Genomic DNA, 22,266 nt, shown 5'->3' with positions numbered 1-22,266 from the left:
GACTAGATTGAATGGCTTTCTCATCTTTGCGGGGTTGTGACATGATGATAGGTTGTAATGCCAAACGCCTTTCCGGCAAGGCTGAAATAAACTCGCATATTATTCGCCCAACGTCGCACAAAGGCTCCAGACTCTCAATTACGGGTAAAGATTCCCTTGATAGGACTTAATAAGAGCACTGCACAGAAAAGTTTCAATTATACGAACGGCTGATGTCGCTGATGTCCGAGCACGTATGTGTCGCTATCTGCAGTGTCAAAGCTCAGACTTACGTGGCAATCAAGGTGAAACTAGTGAATAGTAATCACGAGGATACTGGTATTTGGAATTATTCCATTTTAAGGTTCGCGGCACGGCAATTCATACAGCACTCGAGCTACGCAAAACGGTGCGACCGGCAAGCTCGACTAGGTCTAGGCTCTGGATTAGATGCTTCCACCACTCTTCCATGGTATTTATTTGCCAATCTCCAGGTTGATCTTCACACATCGGTACTGATGTGCCGAGAACTATAGGCAGGGTTGTGAGTTCAACGAATACGTGGCTAAGTCCGATCGGCTTCGACAATGTATGGTGAGTACGGTGTGTGAGAATTTATAGACAGGTAAGAGCACATTTTTAATGGTCTCAGATGAAGCCTCGGCCATAGAATCCGCATTCCGACATTCTATGATATTAAATCAGCCTTAAGAATACAAAATCTTGAGTCCGGCAAAAGGCAATATATAGATCAGATTTATAGTGCTGTCGTCATTACATTCCGCATCCTTCCTCTTAAGTAATTTCAGCATGGCTTCATTGGTCAAGCAAGTGCCGACTTACTTTAGTCCTTTGTCAAGCTTTGTCTTATGACCTTCAAAGACTTGATCTGCTTTCCGTTTGTATCAAAGTTGTTCTCGCTGAGCCAAGCCTCAAATGCCTTCTTAACAAGAGGCCACTCTTCGTCAGTAATGCTGAGCCAGGCTGTGTCTCGACGCCTTCCTTTGAGAATCAGATGCTTTCTATACCAGCATGTTAGCAGGCGTTCTCAAGAAATGGAATCTATAATAAATACCTGAAGATACCCTCAAAAACAAAGCCTAATCGCTCAGCAGCTGCGAGACTAGGTTTGTTGAGATGATTGGCTTTCCACTCGACTCTTAGATAACCAAGATCCTCAAAGGCATGCTTGATAATCAGATAAAACGCTTCAGTGGCAGCACGTGTCTGTTTTAACTGAGACCCAAAGATGATACTCCCAATTTCAATCCTTCTATGGCTTGGAACGATGTTGAGGTAAGACATTTGCCCAACAGGTTCAGACTTGGGGTCATCGCGTGGCCTAGAGAGAACAGTATAGAAGAATGGATCCTCAGTCTTGCTGAATCCGTCAACAGCCTCTCTCCATTGTTGCTGATCAAGGTATGGTCCTCCAAACATATATGTCCAAAGATGACCGTTTTCCTCGCCGCCAAGGTGCTTCCAGCTTGGATCGGCGTGAGATGGTTCCAATGGGATAAGAGAAGTGTAGCGTCCGTCAAGGGACCCACGAGAGGGTGCGGACGCGGTGCCCGAGGGTGTAATTGGACCAACTGGTTGTTCACTCATGGCTGTAGACGTCGAATATAGGACTTGGGTTCGTTTTCGAGAGTTTGGAAGTCTTGAGCTTAATAGTAGAAACTCGGGGCTCGGATCCGAAAGAACACAGAGTTCGGGGCTTATCTCCGAATGTGAGTCAGCCTATGACTACGCCCTCTGGTTGACTGCTGCAGATAGATAGTGAGTCACGCAATTTCTGATGACCAATTATGGTTAATCCGTCGTATATACGGATAGGAACTTACCAATACTAGAAACTCGATTGAGATACAGGAGCCTATCAAATGTTTCGACCAAACGTCCTGCATGACAAGGAAGTATCGGGTGATCTGGTCGCGTAGTCACGTTGCCATCATAGACATTGGGATGGGTTTCAAGGAGCCTCAAAGTTGAGCTATGCTGTTTTAATCATCCTATAGGCTACCGTAAATCTATTGATTATCTTGTTTACGATCTCTCCAAGCTTCAAGGAGCACTTGATTTTCGTTCAATTATGATGGTCAACAGAAGCGCTCTTGGCATACGCTATAGCACTTCAAAAACTGGTATCTGAAACACTGCATTCAAAAAATCAAGTCATCTTTATTTTGAAGCCTACAAGTGCTCAGTCGTATTGTGGAATCGAGTATGTACTTCTAGGCTTTCGTGACAGTTGATGAATTTCTGATCTCTCATCCGCCTAATTCTGTTCCGCCCTGTTAAATGGTTTTTCGGTTTTGGTTGTCGATCCAAGTTGACTCTCATATGTCTCTACATCTGGATTTGATAATCACAATCGCATCAAAACATAAATAAGAAAGATTTCTCAATTCCCTTTATCTTGGTGAGTTGACGCCAATCATTGCCAAGTAATCGTCACAGCCATCATGAATCCATACATCATGTACCCTGGAGCCACTTTTTGGAACCCAGAAGCGCCTTGCTTGACGATCGAAGGATTCGCCAAGCTAGCAACTCCCAATCATGCAACACAGCGCCACAAGGAACCTGTTCTGGCAACGTCATGTGAATACTGCGCCTTGCTAATTAATAATTGGTGATTGACCGTACAGTCCCCACGTTGGGATAAATTCAGCCTTACAGTCCATCAAGCATCAATCAAGATTTAAAGAACGAAATATCCACTTGGAGCTCAAATAATTCTTTCTAGAATCATTCTAGTATCTCAGTTCTTAATATTCATTTACACTCAACGATATATAAGATGACAGACAAGAAAGGCCCTGGCAAAGCTGACCAAGAAATGGATTCTTCCTCTTCAGCGCCAACAGAGCTTCCTCCTTCATATGATATCACTCTATCTCAATCTGAGTCTCAACAACATGATCAATTACAAGCCACGGAAGACTTTCCTACTCTGGTTCTTGATGGCATAAAGATCTACTCCCTATACGCACCTAATCGCATACTCTATCAACTTAGCAATGCACCATACGACGCCACTCGGAAAATCTATGCCATTGAGAAACTACGATACCGCATGACGAATGGCGGCTCTGAACAAAAGCTAAAACACACTGTCGATCATATCTACGACTTCAGGCACGGCATCTCGATAGAGTCATACAAACAAATCACCATCCTGGGACAGACGAGTCGGAAGCGTACTTATCCCAACATGATCATGCACCGCTGTCTCAATGGCTGCCACACGATTTGCGAAGGTGGCCAAGTGAAGCTCACCCCAGACTATGTACTCAAAGCAGAGTCCCCTCTGAAAGATCGGCTGAATCAAGGGAAGAACAACACCACCATATGGAAAGACGACAAGGGGGAGGTGGTTGCCATTGAGACGAAACTCCAGCGTGATGAGAATGGTAGCATACAAGAGCTTCCAAGGCTTGCCATCAAGGCTAGGATTGAAGAGAAGCTGTATGATCTGTTGGTCACTTCTTGGTGTGCACATGTCTGGAAGGATGCCCAGAAGGATTTGAAAGAGCCAATGAGTTGGGATAAATGTGAGCCACAATATTGTCACCCATTTTGAAGATCTTTGCTGACCAATGACTCTAGTCAAACGGATTGCATCGACCATGCCAAATAAATCAGCAGGTATATACGGCGGGGCCGGAATCGGCGGTGCTTCATTAGGCTTCTAATCTATCCGAAATGCCTTCATCCAAGATGTGATAATGTGACAGCGAGATTACAAAATACGAAAATCCGTCGATTAAATCATTGGGTGCCCTCTTGCCTGTGATTTTGTCCGAGCGCTTCTTATCCGTGACGTGCTTTAGCCTCGTCACACGGCTCGGCTTGATATATAAAATTGATTGTCTTATCACAATTAAACAGCTTCGCGCCCAACAATTCTTTCAGCGCCATTGGCTTATCGTGCAAATTGACGAGGCTGATAAGGTCATTTTGAGTTCAATACGTCTCTCAACCTAGCGAAAATTGATCTCGGTTAACCGCCACTGAGACTCGGCTGAGATATTTATCCTGAAGCACAAACATGGCAAATCCCGCGATTTCTCATGATACATCACTGATGCAACGCAAGCGGTGCAATTGGACCCTGAATCGGACGTCAAACGCCGCTGATCGTTTGCACGGATAAAAGCTAATCGTCGAAATATGGATTGTTCTTTGCTTGTGCATGGATGCATTGATAATGTTCATGATTATCGACCAGGATCCACGATTTGCATAAACACGGGCTGACCGGTATAACCTTATGCTGTGCTTAATATAGCTCTCCACTCGTCAGAAGAAGCAAAGAGCTCGTATTGTTTCGTGAAACTTCCCTCATCACCTGCCAAGATAACAGTTCCCGCGCATCGCCCAAAGCCACCCGTGAAATAACCCAAGGACTAAAGGGCTCGAACAACGGGATCATACCCAAACAAACGCTCGTGGAAAGAGTCCGGTGATGCTTCCACCGGAAATGTGCCCCTTTTAGCGTCCTCGTGGCGTGAGCTAGCCCAAAAACCAATTTCTCTTGGCGGACGCCGGTGGTAATTTAAACGACCAGGGGTAGGGAAGCGAACAGCTCCCATCGGTGAGATGAATAAAATGAAGGGCCACCCCTAGCTTCAGCTGGATCTCAGCTGTTCTTTTGCTGGCCTTGGTCACGTTTCTGAATGAAGTCGTAGACGGAGGGCAAAGAGTCCAAGATGGCTCCGACAAGTCGCATCGCCTTTTTGGCGCTGTCATTCCTCCTTTCAGGCCATTTCGCAGCAGCTGGTAAGCAGACGAACAGCCCCTGGGATGAACAACCATTAACACGCGATTGAACGCGCTAGAATGCGACATTTCTGGCAATTACACGATTATCGCTGCACCCGACGACCAAGATGGAGTTCAATCCTGCAAAGATGTCGATGGCTCTTTGTCGCTCCTTTTCGATAAGGATCCCTCTTCCTGGCCATCCGACAAAGCTACGGTAGATCTCGGCGACATTAGTTCACTTACCGGTGACCTTGTCATTTATCCCCACCACGATTCGAAGAAGACGGTTGTCACGGCATCGAGTCTGAAGACAATTGAAGGAGCCCTTACGATATGGAACACAGGAACCGGGAAGGACCACACGATTGAGGAGTTCGACTTGGTATTCGACGCGTTGGAGGAAGTGGGCAAGGATTATGTTATCACGGAAGCTTTTGCCAAGCTCTCACTTGAGCACAAGACGGATATCACGGTGGGAGGTATGGCGAGAGTCTACGATACCGATGTGGAGGAGTTGCAGTTGAACGGAGTGTATACCGTCAATGGAGACTTCTCAATCGACTCTAACAGCGATATGAAGGAGCTGGATGTTCCGGCTCTTACCTACGCCAACAAGGGCCTCATCGTCAAGGGCAACAACGCTCTTGAGAAGGTCTCATTTGCAAAGCTGAAGGGTGTCAAAGGAAATATGCAGTTCAACCAGAATGGTGCGCTGCAGACTATTTATCTCGCTGCCCTCGAGTCAGCTGCGACTATGTCTATCACCGCTAACGGAAATGATGCTACCGTACTGCTCCCTTGGCTGTCGTCCATCGGAAACAGCACTACTACTGCGACCTCAGACTTCAGCGGACTTGGCCAGATTGAGTTTTCATCCCTACGCACGGTCAATGGTTCACTGACCTTTGAGTCTAATTCGTTTGAGGATCTCACTATTCCTTTGTTGAAGGAGATGAATGGTGCTATTACTGTGGAGGACAACCCTTCTCTGACGACCTTTGCGTTGCCGAGAGTTACATACGTGGATGAACTAGACATCAGCAGCAACGACAAACTCACCAATATTACAGCCAACGCTCTCAAGTCCGCTGGCACAATTGCGATCAAGGGATCGTTCACAAACGTGGAGTTCTTCAACCTGAAGAAGGTTACGGGAGATTTCAAGGTCTCCGGTGATGAGTCTATGGACTGCAGTTGGTTTGATGCTAATATCAAGAGCATTGTTGAAGGAAAGTACACTTGTGTCGGAGATCACGACAAGAAGGAGAGGAAGCCTAGTACTGGAGGCATTGAGGATACCGAGGGCAACCCTAAGGATTATATGTCATCCCCAGATGACAATGGAGGTAATGGTGGTAGCGGCGGTGGTAGCGGCGGTGGCAGCAGTGGAAGCGGTAGTGGCTCGGGCAGTGGAAGTGGGAATTCTGATGGTGACAAAGGGGGCTCAAAGGGAGGACTTTCAACAGGAGCCAAAGCTGGCATTGGAATTGGTGTTGCCATCATCGTTGTTCTTCTTATCGTCGGCGCCGTAATGTTCTGGCTCTGGCGCCGCCGTCAAACCGCAGCACCCGGCGAAAAGCGCCTCGGCAGCAGTGGCAGCGGCTCAACCAAGAAGGGCATCTTTGATGGGCAGCAAATGGGTGTCCAGACAAAGATTGAAGCCACCAACCCCAGCCCATCTCCTAGCATCGGCACTTTGAATTTCGGTCGCAACTCCCTCATCGAGTCGACTGGCGGCTTTACCGAGAAGAGCCTCAATGCCTGGAAGACGATCCGAAGAGTCAGTGTTTCTTCAGGCGGTTCTTCAACTGTCAAGGAGGGAACTAGTATTCTCAAGGGTTGAAGAGGAGAGAACAGAACAGATAAGATGGCGAGTGTTTAAACTGCAATTCAGCGTATAGTGATACCACAGTCCTTTAATAGACATCAGCAGGAAACGGCCTGTATCTCTTTTCATAGGGTAATTTTAATACTATTAGGTTAAACAGTCTATCAGAATTCACTCACTCACCTCACTCATCAGTCCACTGTCTACCGTACATCAGAGATAAAGGAACGTCAGCTAGGACTCCAATTGAACCGCTGGACCCTTAAATTTCCAGGACAAAAAATGGCAAAGAAGAGGTGAACCACTTTAAAAGAATCCACGCAAGACTTTTGATGTGGAGATGATCTCCAACTTTTCTCACTCAATCACAAAGCTTCACATGCTCGTCTGAGGCTTCTGACTTGGTGAAGAGAGACCCACTGCTGATTACGAGAGGCAAGAGCCCCTCATCAGCAGAATCTCTTAATAAAGGATCGTCGTGCGGTGAAAACACCAAAGTTGTCATTTTCATTCATCTTGACAATCAATCTCTTGCACTTGACTTTTCTGTTGCAATTGAACCTTTTGTTGGGCATATTATACTGCAAAAACGCGCGTTGGCTTTATCGCTGCTAAAATGACGTACCCCCGTCCCGATTTCGAGCGTAACCCACTTCATTGGGAGTCCCTCAACGGACAATGGGATTTCCTCTTCGATGATGGCGATTCCGGCCTCAACGAGAATTGGCAGCGTAAAGGCCTTCCACAGAAAGTCAATGTCGAAACCTCTGCCAATCGCAAAGAAACTGGCCAGAACGACAGCGTGGTACAGAAGATCATGGGTGACGCCCATTCTCTCATCCAGAACAACGTCTTTGCTTCATCGACGCAGACTACCAACTCAAAAACCAAAATCAATGTTCCCTATGTATTCCAATCTCCTGCTTCTGGTATCAATGACCGTGGAGTTCATGAGGTTATGTGGTATGAGCGTGCCATCTCAGACTTGCGATCAGCGCAGGAGAAGGAGAAGGGTCATAAGCTAGTCTTGAGATTTGGTGCTGTTGATTATGAGGCTACTGTTTGGGTCAATGGAGAATATGTCGGTGGTCATCGTGGTGGACACGTTCCCTTCGAAATTGACATCACAGATGCCGTGGACGCCGCCAAGGATGCTACTACCCACCGAGTCACTTTGCGCGTCTATGATTCGGCATATGATCTGACACAACTTCGAGGCAAACAATACTGGGCTGCTAAGCCAGAGACCATCTTCTACACTCCCTCTGGTGGTATCTGGCAGTCTGTTTGGCTAGAGGTTGTTCCCAGTGCTCGTATTACTGATAGCTCTTATGGCACTGTTATCAAGTCCAATGATATCCACTCTGGCCAGCTTCGAAGTACCATCGCCGTCAAGGGACGAAGAATTGGAAAGGACTATTCCGTCGAGCTCGAATCCAGCTTTGCTGGTATTCCTATTGCTAAATCGGACAGGAAGGCTCTTCCCCGAGAGACGAGTTCCGTTGGCGTTGAGCTGAACATGCGTCTGTCCGAAGAGCAGAGATCCAAGCTACCCAAGTCTGTCACTGAAACTGCGCCTCTGGACAACGACTTTGCTTGGCGCGATGGTGTTGCACTCTGGTCTCCTGAGCATCCCCAACTCTATGACCTCGTCATTCGCCTGTATGATGACGCCGAGAATGTCATAGACGAAGTCAAAACAACCACTGGCATGAGAAACATCAACTGGACAACAGGAGACGGTACCTGGCGACTCAACGACAAGCCCTACTTCCAGGCTCTCTGCTTAGACCAAGGCTACTGGCCCGAGACCTTCATGACTCCTCCTAGCTCCGAGAGCCTCAAGCTGGATATTGAGCTCGCCAAGAAGATGGGTCTAAACGGTTGCAGGAAGCACCAGAAGGTTGAGGATCCCCTCTTCTACTACTGGGCTGACAAGCTTGGTTTCCTCGTCTGGGGTGAGATTGCGAATGCTTATGCTTTCAGTGCTGAGTATGTTGATCGATTCAACGCCGAGTGGACTGAAGCTGTCAAGCTGGTTATCAACCGTCCATCAGTCGTGACATGGACTCCTGTGAACGAAAGCTGGGCTTATCCTAACCTCGAGGATAACGTTGATCAGCGTAACCACATTCGTCAGCTCTACTATCTTACCAAGTAAGTATATCGGCTTCAATTTTAGACTAGTGCTAAAGATCTAGGGGTCTTGATGATACACGAAGTATCAACGATAACTGCGGATGGCAGCATGTCCTTACTGACCTAACCACATTCCATGACTATAGCGATGGCCCTGAGATCGAAAAGACCTGCTCCACTCTTGAGGGCATCATTGGCCCGAAGGCTGGTCGAGGCGTCTTCCTACCACCTATTCCTGGCGTTGACGAGGGCTCTACGCATAAGCCTGGCGCTCCAGTCATGAACACCGAATTCGGAGGTGTCAACATTGCACCAGCCAAGAAGGAAGATGGCGATAGCCTCGATTGGGGTTACACCACTGCCACCAACGCTGATGACCTGGTAGAGAGAATTGAGCGCCTCGTCAATGGTGTTGTTTTAGGAGGACACTGTTGTGCTTTCGTCTATACTCAGCTGTAAGTGTGATTTGACTCCTGTGTTGATATGGGACTAATGATATGTAGGGCGGATATTGAGCAGGAGGTCAACGGACTGTACACTTTTAACCGAGAGGAGAAGTTGGATGCTTCCAAGGTCAAGGCTGTGATTGACAAGGCTCTCGGTGCTTACTACAACAGGGTGAAATAAGGATCACGCCAGGTATACTCTAGATAGTGCGCCGAGTTGAGGCTGGCCTCTGGATACTTAGCTCCGAAATAGATATGATACGAAAGACACATTCTTTGCATGATTACGTACCTGAGTCCCCCATAGCTCCTGAAATATAACCATAAAGATAATTTCAAGTGCCCCAGCAAGCAAAAACATACTATTTCGAGACTCGTCGAGTCGATATATGCAAATGAAATCGATCATGGGCTGATTTATCCTTTGGCATTATTCGAATTTACAGCTATCCTCTTATGAGATTGGCCCATGTGCCTATTAAAGATTGAAACCAACCCCATTTTACTTCCGAAACATAGTTTCAGGCTATCAAACTCGGCGCCTGTATCCATGGTCCTTGAAATGATGGATCGGCCAAATTGCACAAACAATCATGCTTACTATATGAAGCTCTAATTGGGCGATCTATCAAGGTAACATGAGTATATCTACACAGAATGAAACTTCGTGATAAAAGTACTGTCAGACAGATTTTTGATCGTTGCATGCTGGGATTTAATGTCTATGTCAAGCCTCGACAAAGAATCGGACGATGTTTGCTTTTGTGACACAGTGCTAGTCCTCGCTAAGAACGCGGCCAGTCCCAGTTTGATGATCAATTGAAAGTCACCAAAACAAGACAAATTTGTTATGTAACATGACCAAAACACTTCTCAATAATATCTTGGAGATTCTCACATAAAATCAAATCATTACAGCCTCGGCATTGACCATAATATGGCATCATGAGTTCATGACTGCGGGGATCGGGAAAAGAGCTGTCATATCACGTGATTTTACATGAGATCGGGTCGACTCACCAGACTTGGACCCGACGCTCCATGATGTGGCTGGGGGATCATCACCAGTTCAATCACGGCGCCAGACCCGGCTTTTTGCCCGCGGTTGGGAGCATCACTATCTTATCGCAACCATCACAGTATATGATATCAGTTTTGTTCCATTTAATTGTATGCTGTAGTCGCGCGCGCTTCCTCTCCCTCGCCTCGCCTCAGGCGCGATGCCTTCGACACGGCCGCCAAACGCGCAGTCGCCCATCGTCGATGTCGACGGCGCCCTTGATAACATCGACACCATTCGCATCCCCGAACCCCACGGTACATATTTACAAACACGCGGAGCTCGCGCAGCTCGTCGAATATACAAAGCTATGGGTGTCTGGCCATGGGACATTGTTCCCGAAGCACCTCCTAAGATGTGGGCCATTAATCTGCTAGAGGATCTCGCTCTTGTCGCAGACCATGTTGCCAGAAATCCAGGTGATACGCTGCAAGACCTTCAATCAGAGCTTCGGAAGTCTCTAGCGCGCGATCGCAAACCTTCTTATGCTGGAAAATTGATGGCGCAGGATGTTCACGCTGCAAAGAAGCGATTCGTTCGAACAATGCCTCAATCCCCTGATGCTCAAGACGACACTGGTGACGATGTTGGTACTGCCGAGCGACGATCCGGACGACGGCGAAGAACCGCAAACTATAGCGCTCCAGACTCACCAATTGACCCATCGCGATCGCGTCGAGATACTTCTTCAGAGGAGAGCGAGGAGCACATGGCCTCGTCTATTACCGTCGCCTCAGAGTTTCCTCCATCTCCCCCTGTACCTCGCAACATCAAGCATCTGAAACGGCCAGCCACAACAATACCCACACCAATGGAGAAGCGTGTCCGTCATAGTTCGCCAGAAGGTTCGCGCCTGTCGGCTGCGCAGAGCCTTATGATGTTTAGCTCTCCGATGGCTACGTTCCAAATGGCCACATCTTTCGGCCCAAATGCAACTGTCTGTTTGGCCAATATGCGATGAGTCCTTATGCTGATACATTGATAGGCCAATGCTACTCGTTCTCTCGAACCGAATAATCTTCAGGAAGCGTTAAAACCCGCCACTAATGCCTTCGTCGCAGCAATTGACGCACACGTCCGGACGATACGTTCCTCGCTTGCCATTGCTCAACAGGAAATATTTCCTCATAGATCCAGGTCCCAAGAAGCTATGAGCAAACTTCGCGCCGCCCAACTGGGTGTACAAGCGATCCAAGATGACATAGCTGAGTCGCAAGACAGGCTGCGACGACTTGTCGAAGAATCTGTCGCCGAGGACGCCCTTGCGCCACAGCTCCATGCACTCCAAGAAAACAACATGTCTTTACCGCCGGAAATCGCACAAGCAATACGAAGCTATGAGAGTCGCCGTGCAGCTAAGAGCGAAGAGATAAAAACCCAAGAATCAGCCATCAATGCTAAACGCGATGAGCTAAAACGAGCGGCCGAGGAACTCGACATAGCGGAGAAGAACTCGGGCGGCATAGAAGCCGACATTAGAGATCTCCAAGCGGCCGTGACGCGTGGAACAGAAGCAGCCCGGTTCGCCAACATGTTTAGCGTGATGGTGCAGCTGGGACCGGAGGGATTGGCGAACATTGAACAGATATACCCAGAGATTGGCTCTCTACTTGAGTCGCTGCTCGCGTCGAGGAATAGCCCTTCGCAGCAGAACCATAACAACAATCATCATGTGCATAATGCGGTGGATGGAGACGAGGCTAATGGACTGTAGGGATTGGGCACGAGACTAACGTTAGTATAGCGATTTGAGTATTCCTTATATGGCGAGAATAGATTTCCGCATTATCTAAAATTAATTTGACGTTAGTACCAGTTGACATCGCATCTATCGCATCTGATGTCTATTTGGCCAATATTTTCTGATCGAGTTCAGGGTAACGCTAAAGCCCAGTGCTTGGACCAACTCAATTCGTATCGCTCAGATGCCGGGTATGAGGTGCTACTCTTTCATTTCTTTTATCCAATTAGCTAGGTTCCGTGGTCTAGTTGGTTATGGCATCTCGTTAACACCGAGAAGGTCCCCGGTTCGATCCCGGGCGGAACCACGTTTTTTGTCCATGACTCTTTTTTATCTTTTCCAGTTCGCCGACCCCGACGAAGTTTCACAATACAGTCGCTGTATCAAATGCTTTTTGATACTGTATCATGGTAATTTAACATAATTGGCCTTTGTTCCGTTGGTATTGATAGCCTGTAATAACTCCAAACGGTCACAAGCATCGACAAACATGGTACTTTTAGCTCTTGAGTCCACCACCTTCTGTCGTCAACGCCCTATCTACCGCTGGTCTAGATACGTGCCATTGGAATCGCCTGCACGTTCATAACCGTACTGCCATGACCAGAGAGTATGCTCCACAAGCTTGATCCCCTCGGCTTCGGCTCTGACTCGGATAGGGTCACAGATCTCGCGGGAGTAGGGAGCAATCACGCCAGGCTTGTTGGAGGCTGGCTCGTCGTCAAGAAGCAGCTGGATGGCAATGCCGCAGGTCAACCCGACAGACTTGGCCATGGCCGAGTAGCCGCCAGGCTCCCCAAAGAGTTCGAGGGCCGACGTGCTTGTATTCTATCACTGGTGATATTAGCTACACTTCCTTTTCGACAAGAACACTCGATCGATACTCGCTTTAGTTCCGTCCTTCCACTCGACAACGAACTTGTGTTGAAGCATTACCAGATCTAGCTCACCGACCTGGAAGCTGCATATCTTGTCCAGTTGATCGGAGAGTGCCGACGGGAGAATCGCGGACGGCAGCGACTTCATCCGAGAATAGCCCCATCCACTTGAGGCCGGCCAAGATCTTACTACGTTCTTCGGGGGAGCAGAAACTGCAAGCCTCATCTACCTTGGCCAGAAGATCAACCTCAGTGGCAGAAGCTGCGCCTGTAAGCTGCTGCTGAATGTGAGACCACTTCAGACCCTCATTCAGCCAGGCTTTGGAGCCTGTGTCAAGCTAGCCAAGGCCAATCAGAACTTTTCCTAGAGAAGGGTTGCCATCGTATCTGAGAGAACCCCGGATGACGGCGTGAGCTTCGGCTATTCCATAAGCTTGACGAAATGGTACGGAATCTCGATTGGGATACGCAAGAAACGAGTACCCATCAAGAACATGGTATAGAACTGCCTTGTTCATGAAATCCTTGTTGGAAATCTCAATGACCTTGCCATCTTGGAGAAAGGTAGCGGAAATCTGCTGCGAAAGCAAGGCGCCGCGGGGAGACCAAGAAAACTGGGGAGTCAGAGGTTACATAGGGAGATAAATTGGTACAGGCGGTAGGCCAACGTACCTTGAAACGCAAAGGGTTGTCAGATACTTCAGGGGCAGGAGAATTGTAGCTTGTGGTAATAACGTTTGTATTGCCCTTGATAGCCGATTGAACGATGGCCGCATGGCGGACAAACGGTACGAGAGAAATGACGAGGTCGTGTTCGGCGACGTGATGGTCAAGCTCCGGTGAAGCGACGTCAAGGGCGACGGCTTTAGCTGAAGACCTTCCAGCTGCAATATTTTGGGTGGAAGAAAGAGTACGGCAGGCTGGTAGTGTCCAAAAAATCAGCACATCAAAGCTTCAGTGAGGATGGGTAGGACACTGACCAATTGTGAGAACATTTTTCTTGTCCCGGAGCAGGTAATCAACACATGGCTTTGCAACCATGCCACTTCCCAGAGCAAGAATCTTCTTCTCAGGCATGATGATAAAATTCAGTGCAATGCTGGGTAACACCTACGGGAATGTTGATCGATCGAGATAGATGTGTTGGACTTGGGAGAGCAATCGGAGGATGTATCAAGCTAACACAAGGAAAGAAAAACCAATCCCTTCAGTTACTTTAGACATCCGACAAGCTATTTTAACAAAGGTTATCATCATAACTTACACACAACAAACTTTGAGAATCGAGTGTCTATACATCAAGGGGCTAGAGCCTTTGAACTTTTGAGCCACCTTGAGAAGCCAGGAAATAGACACTTTTGGCAAGCCATTCCATGCTCTTGATTGATTCAATTATCTTCAATATCTTGTGTTAACATACTCTCGAGTTTTATATTGATGAATAAGCTCCATTCCCAAACCGCGAATAGCATCTTCCGGATACTTCCTGATCCAAGTTATGCTAGGTGAATATAAACTTTCAGACCTAGGTTTTGGCTATAGATAACACATGGAGTTCATATTTTAGACCTTATACATGATGTAAATAATCCCAGACAGCCAACGAATGTACCTTTGTAACGTGATGAAACTCTGCAATTGACGCTGACTCATTCACAGAAGCCACTGGGGAACCATCAATAAAATAATCAGGCTTATTTAGTAGGGAATACTCACTTGTTTCTGGGCTGCAGCCAAAGATGTAAGCCGGGATGTCAGCATACCGATAATGTTTACAATCTGATCCGCCCATCGAGGGGATGGGAATAGGAGCATCGGCACCTGGTCGCAGACTCTTGGCGTTGTCCTTGAGATGTCTGACGATGGGATGATCGATTACCGAGTAATTGAAGGGATTACTCGCAGCAGCTTGCTTCTTGATCGTAATGCTCGCGGGCTCGTATTGCGGGATGATGGTATCAATCAGCTCCAGAACCGTGTCTTCTCGCATCCCCACTGGCATACGAATATCGAGCTCAAAGATACATGTTTCTGGGATCATGTTGACTTTGAGACCGCCCTTAATTGTGCCAACGTTAACAGTCGGTCGAGCAATGATTGTAATAGTTCCAGGACCCATTGCTTGATCGATAGCTCGCTTGACCTCCGGCTTTTCCAGATGCCTCTCCATTTCGTCTGGTAGATAGACTGGTAGTGATTCAACTGACTTGATGACCTCATCGATGAAAGCACTGGCTGTTCGGATGGCGCCCTTACTGAGATGAAGATATGGTCCCAACGCGCCTTTGGTCTTGACAGTACATGTCAATCGCAGCGATCCCTTTTCTGCGAATCTGATAGTCTCGAGACCACCTGGTTCAGCACACAGCATGAGGTCACCACCCCATCTGTGCTTGTCTTGTTCAATGAGATATTTGGTACCCCATTTCCCACCCGTCTCTTCGTCAGCGACAGCGCAAAGGGCAACACTACCCGACAGGAGATGGCGACGCTCGTACAAAAAAGCATATGCAATGATGAGCGAAGCAGTCCCAGGCTTCATGTCTACGACTCCGCGCCCATGGAGTCTTCCATCGACTATATCGCCCGACCAAGGATCTCGAGACCAGCCGCTACCGTCACCAACGGGAAAAACATCGACATGGCCGTTCAGCACGACGCGCGGGCCAGGGCCTTTTCCGCCTTGAAAGTCGCTAATTACATTAACTTTGCCGTCCCCGTTGACGTCGACGAGTTCGTAAGGGATGTTCTTGCTGGATAAATATTCTCCGATGACTGCTGTTGCTCTGCTTGTCTCCCCAGGGGGGTTTGGAGATGCGGCCTGCACGAACTTTTGAAGAAAGCTGGTTTGATTGTGTTCATCAGCGGCGAGGGCCCGGAGAAGAGATCGCTTCTGGAACATGGTGTGTGTACTGCTGCGAATGGGATGCATTGATGGGAAAAGATGGTGGTATATGGATACGCTGATTTTATACAATTTGATCGTTGGTGATCATCGGAGAGTTTTGGAGGATGATTCACGCCGGCTTTCGGTGACAGAAGCAATAGCTGGGTTTGGGATTATTAGATTGCCTGGATAAAATTTTAAAAAAAAAGTATGAAAGCCATTTAAACTTTATAATAATTTTACAAACTTATACAAAACCTCCTAAGCTCGTACCTATCATTCTTTTAGATCTCTAGCTAAGGACTGCCAATATCATCTATCACCTCGAGGGACAGGCCGGTTGGGGGAGTTAGCCCCTCTAATCGCTAGAATTCCAAGGGTGGATTCGGAGCTGTGATGGGTGCGCGATAACCTGCTGTTGATTTCATCCATGCGGGGGATCATTGACTTTGAGGCTTGATCGTCTTCGATACGTCTCGTCGCATGTAAAGATGGATGGCTGTCAGCCTGTCATGGCGCATACTGGTACAAACTCATCAATTGACAGTCAACACAGAGATGAATATCGGCAACCGGAGTAGTAAAAAGCCAAGAATGCATTGCTACATATGCTAACAACTATGATACAGGGGTCTTGGTGGTATCTGCAGAACTTAATTAGAATCCTTTTCTGGAATATCACTCGCCCCCTCATGTACGGGCGCACTACCTTCCTGGCCCTTGAGGACCTGCACGCCAGGCTCGAAGGAACCGTCATCGTGGACTGGCGGTCCAGTAAAGTTCTTTCGAGCATAGGCAGCATACCAAACGATGGCAATAGCGGCAAAGCCGGCAAACACGGCAGAAGCGTAGTTCATGGTACCAGGTTCAACAGGGAGAGAAACGGGCATGCAGAAGATGACGATGGAGAAGACGATCCAGACGACGCAAATGCCATTGATGATGGGGCCAAACTTGCCCAGAGGGTAGGGAGAGTGCTTAACGATCTTTCGGCCTCGCACCATGTTGACAGCGACAGGGACACCATAGGAGGAAGACAGACAGATGGTGGCGACACCAGTGAAGGAGTTGAAAGCAGCAGAAGAGCCAAAGTAGATGCATCCGAGGATGCAGTCAACGACGGTAGAGAGGATGAGAGCATTGACAGGCATGTCAAGGCGGTGGTTGACCTTACTCCAGAGCTTGTATCCAGGAATAGCACCATCTCTAGCAAAAGCGTAGGTGCAGCGAGATGCAGCGGTAAGGGCACCAATGCCTGCGAACATGAGAATGCCAAGAATAAGGAAGAGGAGACCGAAGCCACCAGCAGCAGAACCGGTAACAACCTTGAACAAGGTACCGATAGGCTGGGAGTTGGCGACGGAGAGAAGCATCTGAACATCGGGAAGGACGAAGAGAATGGGGATGAGGTAAATAATTCCGGTGACACCGGCGGCAGCGACGGAGAGGACGATGGCCTTGGGAACCTCACGTTCGGGGTTCTGGACCTCTTCGCACATGGCAGCGACCATGCCGTAGCCAGTCAGGACATAAGCACCTATTGGTTAGGGGTAGTTAGCGACCGTTTAATCGAAAGGCTTGGCATACGTACCTTGCAGCAGTCCCACGAAGAACGACCAGCCTGTAGGCCAGCCACTTGCCGAAGCATCATAGTGAGTAAAGACGAACTCAGCAGAGCGACGCGAAGGTGCCATAGCAAGTAATGTGACGATAATGATGATGACACTCGCGCCGGTCCAGTAAATGCAGACCTTGTTGATAAGGTCCAAGTACCGCGAACCAAAAGCATTGACCAAAGCACAGACAAGCATCACAGCCCAGAAGCACAAGACCGTCTGCCATGTATTCGCGACAAAATCCTCATTGAAGATGGTGATGGCGCTAAGGATGAGCTGCGCACCAGAAAAATTGATCGAAAGTGTAACGGTCCAATTTCCCACGAGCGTGAGCCAGCCATCGACAAAGCTGACGATAGGAGCGTAGCGAGGCGTGCTGAGCATGGCGCTCCAGTAATACACGCCGCCGGCCGTTGGGAACACGGCGCAGATCTCGGCGAGAGAGGCGGCGATGCACATGGAGATGAGCGACACGAGGACCCAGCCCCAGAGAACGGTGACAGCTTGGCCGTTGGTCAAGGTGATGTACATTGTCGTCGAGAGACCGAAGGGGACGGCCATGATGGCGAAGGACAGGCCGAGGACGCTCAGCATGCTGAGGTTTCGAGGGAGCTCAGCCTTGTAGCCCAGACGGGCGAGGGCCTGATCGGCGTCGCCGCTTTTGGTGGCAGACTCCATGATGGACAGCAGTTACAGATGAAGAAGCAATTAAGATAGAGTAACAAGTAGAGTGTTGGAATTATGGCGCGGTACTATGTGTACCTATGCTGTGTTGTCGCGTCAATTATGATCAGGGGAAAGTGGGCATTATTATCTTTTTTAAAAAAGCAGACGAGAAATGAGAATCAAGGAAACGGGCCGTGAGGGGCCTAGACTCGGCGTCCTCCACGATCTAGGTCCTACTTATCTCTGTCCTGAACGGGTTAGTCCATCTGGGGTACACGAGCATTAGTGGCTTGACATTTCGGTCATAATACCGCTGATCACACGTATTAACGCGGCTACATTCCGCCGTCTGTGCATGTGAGAGAGCGCGATCGCGGCTATTCACCTTCTCCAAATACGAGCCTCGAAAGACAGCAACTTCAGCGATAACAAACCGACAAATTCTCACTTATATCTGATAACAAGGCAGCATCTCCACATGATAAGCATCGACTCATTTCCCATTTCCCCAGATTGAGCTGATACGGATCCCAGAATCTCCTACGTAAAGGCAAGCCCGAACAAGGAATCGTTTGATAGCGACCCCACCAGGAGATAACCGCGCACCGAGCTGACACAGCGCGTCAACTGACTTTACTGGGCAGAACCTGTCACCAAGATCCTCCGTTAATCTTCTCCGCATTCTACGTTTCGTCGGTAGTTACCACGCTTGGCCTCTTGCGGAGATATCCCTGTCTGACTCGTGAACTATCGCGTGTCACGCCTCGTGGATGACTTGGCGGTTTAGTGATTCAGCTTTTGAGGGGTAACACCATCGTTACAAACTAGTTAGACATTGCATCTGTTGATTGGATATAGTAAAACACACTGTGCTACTGTAGTTGTAGTGTTGGACTGCTGGTCATAGCTCCCAATTAGCAGTATAGGACCATCAACCGCGAGCCGCGCTCTCTATCAAGACTACATGATAGCTGGAATATACTCGAATCAGCCATTTGCCGATGCATCCGGCTTGTCATTAGAAGGCGACGTTTAATTTCCATACTCATCCCTCATAAGACTTCCCATCATCAACACTGCCTGCTTTATCAGGGTCACTTCATGGCTCCCTTAGACCGGGCGCGAACGTGAGGGTGGCGAAGAGATGCTCCGTGCAGCTCACTACACGCGGGTACGATTTGTGAGACTGCTAGACTCGACACTGTGGCAACATCATACAATAATTGCAAATGTTGAGCCAGTTTCTCTTTGCGGCGATATCTGGGACCCCTGATGCGTGAAGTGATCTGTGCCTGATGCAGCACAGATGGACCAAGAATGCACGCTGAGGAGAATTTCCAAGTGATGGCATTAGATATTGTTTATCAACATGAAAGTACCTATTGTTTGACTTTGATGTCTTCTTATCGTCTAGCATAATAGTCAAGCCCTTCCTGTTACCATCACGTTCACTTGTAGCGTGGGAAGTAGCAGAAGGATGACTTGTCAAAATCAGTAAACGAGCCCATTTTCTGTGGTTTCCGCTCTCCTCATTAGGCTGCTCGAACTTTTAGCTAATTTATACAGCAAGGTGCCCTTCATGTTTACCTCGAAGGGTTGTGGACATGGCATAATCAAGAAACGCGCAGCTAACCGCGTCATCTTCTCAAGACGCAGTACAACAAGACCAAAACCCCCAACTTGTGAAGAATGATTGAAGTTCAAAATTGTGATATCGATACTGGAACGAACATGACGTGGAGTTTGGGGGCCACTTTTGTTGTTTCATTCCATTCATAGCCCGCCTATTCAATCATCACTCCTGTTACAGTCTAAGGTGGTAAAGAATATGGATGTCGAATTGTACAATTTCCTTTTTCGCGGTCGCCTTGCTAGGGGATATAATAGAAAGCATATAGTTTGCTTATAGCATTGGCCGAACTGGTATCCATCTATGCACATCTAACCTAGGTAACAAGATAGCCCTGATTGTATGGATAAGATGTAATTATATTAACATATTAAGAATCATCACTAGCCTGGTATTGAATTCTTTTATCTACACAGAGAGAATTTAAGAGATTAATATCTGTATACAATGGAAGATAATATAAAGCGGAAGAAAATACATTGCTTCCTGTATTAAGGGTCTATTTAAGCATCAAGTAAGCTTACATAATAGTCTAACGTAGAGTATAAATATTACCTTTAGGTTAGATCTTATTCCCCAACAAAGCACTTACTCACATCCCACGTATCAACCTTCATACTATATACAATCCGTGCATCTTTAGAAATGTCTGTTCTTCCAACTGTAGCAATCGCTGGTGCGACTGGTAATCTCGGTGCCAAAGTTACTGAGGGCTTTCTCCAACAGCCATTTCGCGATAGGTTCCATGACATCATAGTCCTGGCACGCTCCCGCTCACCCAAGGCCGAGAATCTCGTGAAACACGGCGCATCATTGCGTCTGTATGCCGAGGAGAACTTGCAAGAGGCACTAGCTGGAGTTGATGTCCTGATCAACACGTACGTCTACTTCAGTTTGACTGTGACAAGACCTGACACAGCTCGTTCTTAAATACAGCGTAGGTCCCAGTGGTCATCACTTCAAAGAGGCCCTTCTTCGCAGCATTCCTGGGTCCGGCGTTAAGCTCTATTTCCCTTCCGAGTTTGGTGTCGATCATTATGTGCACGACTTTTCACACGAAGAATGGGACGCTAAGAAGGCGCATTTCCAGCTAGCATCAGAGCTCATCCCCAACATAAGCATGTGTCGCGTCTATGCTGGCCTATTTCTCGAGGACTCCATCGGTCCGTGGTTTGGCTTCGATACCAAGAGGGGCCGATACGAGGCCATAGGGGATCCTGCGCAGAAAACCTCCTACACGAGCATGTATGACGTTGGCAAGGCACTCGCCATACTCGCAAGCAAACCAGTCGGCACCATACCGCCTGAGGTGCACCTTAGCGGTGATAGCAAGTCTATGATTGAGATAGCAGAGCTTATGCAAGCGAACGGGGCTGATCGTATACAAGTGACGAGTGTGCCGCTTGAAAGCTATAAGGCCAGTGTGCTAGCGAAGCCATCGCCTACGCCAGAGCGATACCTACGCTTCTTGATGGGCGAGGGCAAAATTCAGCACTCGAGTGATGGGATAGGTAATCAAAATGATATAGTCCAGGTAACTGGAGGCCTATCGACTTGGATGTCTATGTCGCAGTTGGCAAAGGATACCGGTGGAAGGCCTTGGGCTGAAGCGGAATGGGAACCAGTCAACTAGTGTCCATTTGGATATCAAGAGTAAGATACTAACAGCTAATTCTGGTATAGTATAGCAAACCGCTATCACAGATGGAATAACTTGATCAGATTATAGTCTGAAAATTGATAATCTTGTCGAGGAGACTGCCAATGCCACTTACACTTCACGCACCCCGAGCTTGCTCCCATGTGACATTGATCCCAGCCTCAATCTTGAATGAGAGATTAGTAACGAGATTTAACTGTAATTAGCATCAGTATCATAGATGTGAATATCTTAGACTTTGATGATTCCCTGGTTTATCGAGGCAATTTTGTGACGCGAAGGAATACTATGCCGCAAGCTAGTATTCAACCGACTGAGCCCGACTCACTATTGATCTGTAATGATATGTATGTATGTTGAATTACTGACCGGCGGCCGCTGCATAGCATTGAGGCTAGATAGATGCTGTATGAAGAGCATTCAGCCGCATGTTGAAGGACCTTTTGACCCTTGAGCTGGCTAGCGGCTATTGCGGGTTTGCTTCCGCCAATCCCATCACATGGATATTTTGTATCATTGGCCCTTGACACGAAGCGGATAAGACGACATGACACTCTACGCATTGAAATGATAAGGTTGGAAGCTGTCGAGATCTTTTGTCTTTCTATCTCAGACGAAATGGGAGTCATGAGGCACAATTCTACAGCTCTAATCTCAGCTTGGTAACACATCACTGTGTCTCTTCGATATTATTCTTCAAGAACAACAAAAAGCAATATAAAAGGCTTCAGTTTGTCACTCATGGATATTGAACTCCTGTCACTCACCACTTCCAGTCTCAGATTCTTGCATTACCAAAACCCCCTACACACAACATATATGGTCATCATGAAATCCACAATCCCCATCCTTGCTCTGCAGTCGGTTGTTGTTTGCGCGGGATTCACGATGCCAGAGAAATCTCCTAATGGTGTATATAGTGTACATGTGAATGATCAAGGGGTTGGAGTCTATGATGGACTGACA

The 22,266-nt window shown here is 47.8% G+C and overlaps 8 protein-coding genes and 1 non-coding gene across 9 annotated transcripts; 6 read left to right on the top strand and 3 right to left on the bottom strand.

The window, feature by feature from the left end:
- Positions 1-395: 395 nt before the first annotated feature.
- Positions 396-1,671, bottom strand: FOBCDRAFT_224173 (acyl-CoA N-acyltransferase). Its single transcript, XM_031184770.3, has 3 exons — positions 1,055-1,671; positions 823-1,001; positions 396-773 (listed from the first exon to the last, which is right to left on the bottom strand). Exons 1-2 carry the CDS (start codon positions 1,585-1,587, stop codon positions 824-826), a joined length of 711 nt encoding a protein of 236 aa, XP_031040412.2. The 5' UTR covers positions 1,588-1,671; the 3' UTR covers positions 396-773; position 823.
- A 988-nt stretch (positions 1,672-2,659) lies between these two features.
- Positions 2,660-3,857, top strand: FOBCDRAFT_224171 (uncharacterized protein). Its single transcript, XM_031184769.3, has 2 exons — positions 2,660-3,536; positions 3,592-3,857. Exons 1-2 carry the CDS (start codon positions 2,783-2,785, stop codon positions 3,675-3,677), a joined length of 840 nt encoding a protein of 279 aa, XP_031040411.2. The 5' UTR covers positions 2,660-2,782; the 3' UTR covers positions 3,678-3,857.
- An 822-nt stretch (positions 3,858-4,679) lies between these two features.
- Positions 4,680-6,704, top strand: FOBCDRAFT_293618 (uncharacterized protein). The gene is made up of 2 exons (XM_031184768.3): positions 4,680-4,764; positions 4,824-6,704. The coding sequence occupies exons 1-2, from the start codon at positions 4,695-4,697 to the stop codon at positions 6,590-6,592; spliced, it is 1,839 nt and encodes a 612-aa protein (XP_031040410.2). The 5' UTR covers positions 4,680-4,694; the 3' UTR covers positions 6,593-6,704.
- A 377-nt stretch (positions 6,705-7,081) lies between these two features.
- Positions 7,082-9,449, top strand: FOBCDRAFT_161927 (glycoside hydrolase superfamily). Its single transcript, XM_031184767.3, has 3 exons — positions 7,082-8,734; positions 8,779-9,171; positions 9,220-9,449. The coding sequence occupies exons 1-3, from the start codon at positions 7,194-7,196 to the stop codon at positions 9,341-9,343; spliced, it is 2,058 nt and encodes a 685-aa protein (XP_031040409.2). The 5' UTR covers positions 7,082-7,193; the 3' UTR covers positions 9,344-9,449.
- A 766-nt stretch (positions 9,450-10,215) lies between these two features.
- FOBCDRAFT_161924 (uncharacterized protein) lies at positions 10,216-12,042 on the top strand. Its single transcript, XM_031184766.3, has 2 exons — positions 10,216-11,159; positions 11,208-12,042. The coding sequence occupies exons 1-2, from the start codon at positions 10,383-10,385 to the stop codon at positions 11,934-11,936; spliced, it is 1,506 nt and encodes a 501-aa protein (XP_031040408.2). The 5' UTR covers positions 10,216-10,382; the 3' UTR covers positions 11,937-12,042.
- Positions 12,043-12,196: 154 nt separating this feature from the next.
- FOBCDRAFT_t129 lies at positions 12,197-12,270 on the top strand. The gene has a single exon. It is a non-coding gene; the product is annotated as a tRNA-Val (tRNA).
- A 192-nt stretch (positions 12,271-12,462) lies between these two features.
- On the bottom strand, positions 12,463-15,743 carry FOBCDRAFT_240236 (uncharacterized protein; the record flags this gene model as incomplete). Its single annotated transcript, XM_059610285.1, has 9 exons — positions 12,463-12,538; positions 12,568-12,783; positions 12,914-13,179; positions 13,291-13,455; positions 13,514-13,710; positions 13,822-13,951; positions 14,057-14,073; positions 14,110-14,217; positions 14,558-15,743. The coding sequence occupies 9 exons, from the start codon at positions 15,741-15,743 to the stop codon at positions 12,463-12,465; spliced, it is 2,361 nt and encodes a 786-aa protein (XP_059467236.1).
- Positions 15,744-16,302: 559 nt separating this feature from the next.
- On the bottom strand, positions 16,303-18,138 carry FOBCDRAFT_37450 (amino acid/polyamine transporter I). The gene is made up of 2 exons (XM_031184762.3): positions 17,320-18,138; positions 16,303-17,265 (listed from the first exon to the last, which is right to left on the bottom strand). The coding sequence occupies exons 1-2, from the start codon at positions 18,020-18,022 to the stop codon at positions 16,382-16,384; spliced, it is 1,587 nt and encodes a 528-aa protein (XP_031040404.1). The 5' UTR covers positions 18,023-18,138; the 3' UTR covers positions 16,303-16,381.
- Positions 18,139-20,233: 2,095 nt separating this feature from the next.
- Positions 20,234-21,404, top strand: FOBCDRAFT_319810 (uncharacterized protein). The gene is made up of 2 exons (XM_031184761.3): positions 20,234-20,518; positions 20,577-21,404. The coding sequence occupies exons 1-2, from the start codon at positions 20,286-20,288 to the stop codon at positions 21,271-21,273; spliced, it is 930 nt and encodes a 309-aa protein (XP_031040403.2). The 5' UTR covers positions 20,234-20,285; the 3' UTR covers positions 21,274-21,404.
- The last annotated feature ends 862 nt before the right edge of the window (positions 21,405-22,266 follow it).

This window comes from Fusarium oxysporum, chromosome V (assembly GCF_013085055.1).
Source record: "Fusarium oxysporum Fo47 chromosome V, complete sequence".
NCBI classification, from domain to species: domain Eukaryota; kingdom Fungi; phylum Ascomycota; class Sordariomycetes; order Hypocreales; family Nectriaceae; genus Fusarium; species Fusarium oxysporum.
Note: the sequence above shows the minus strand (reverse complement) of the source record. Positions and strands in the feature narration are given on the sequence as shown.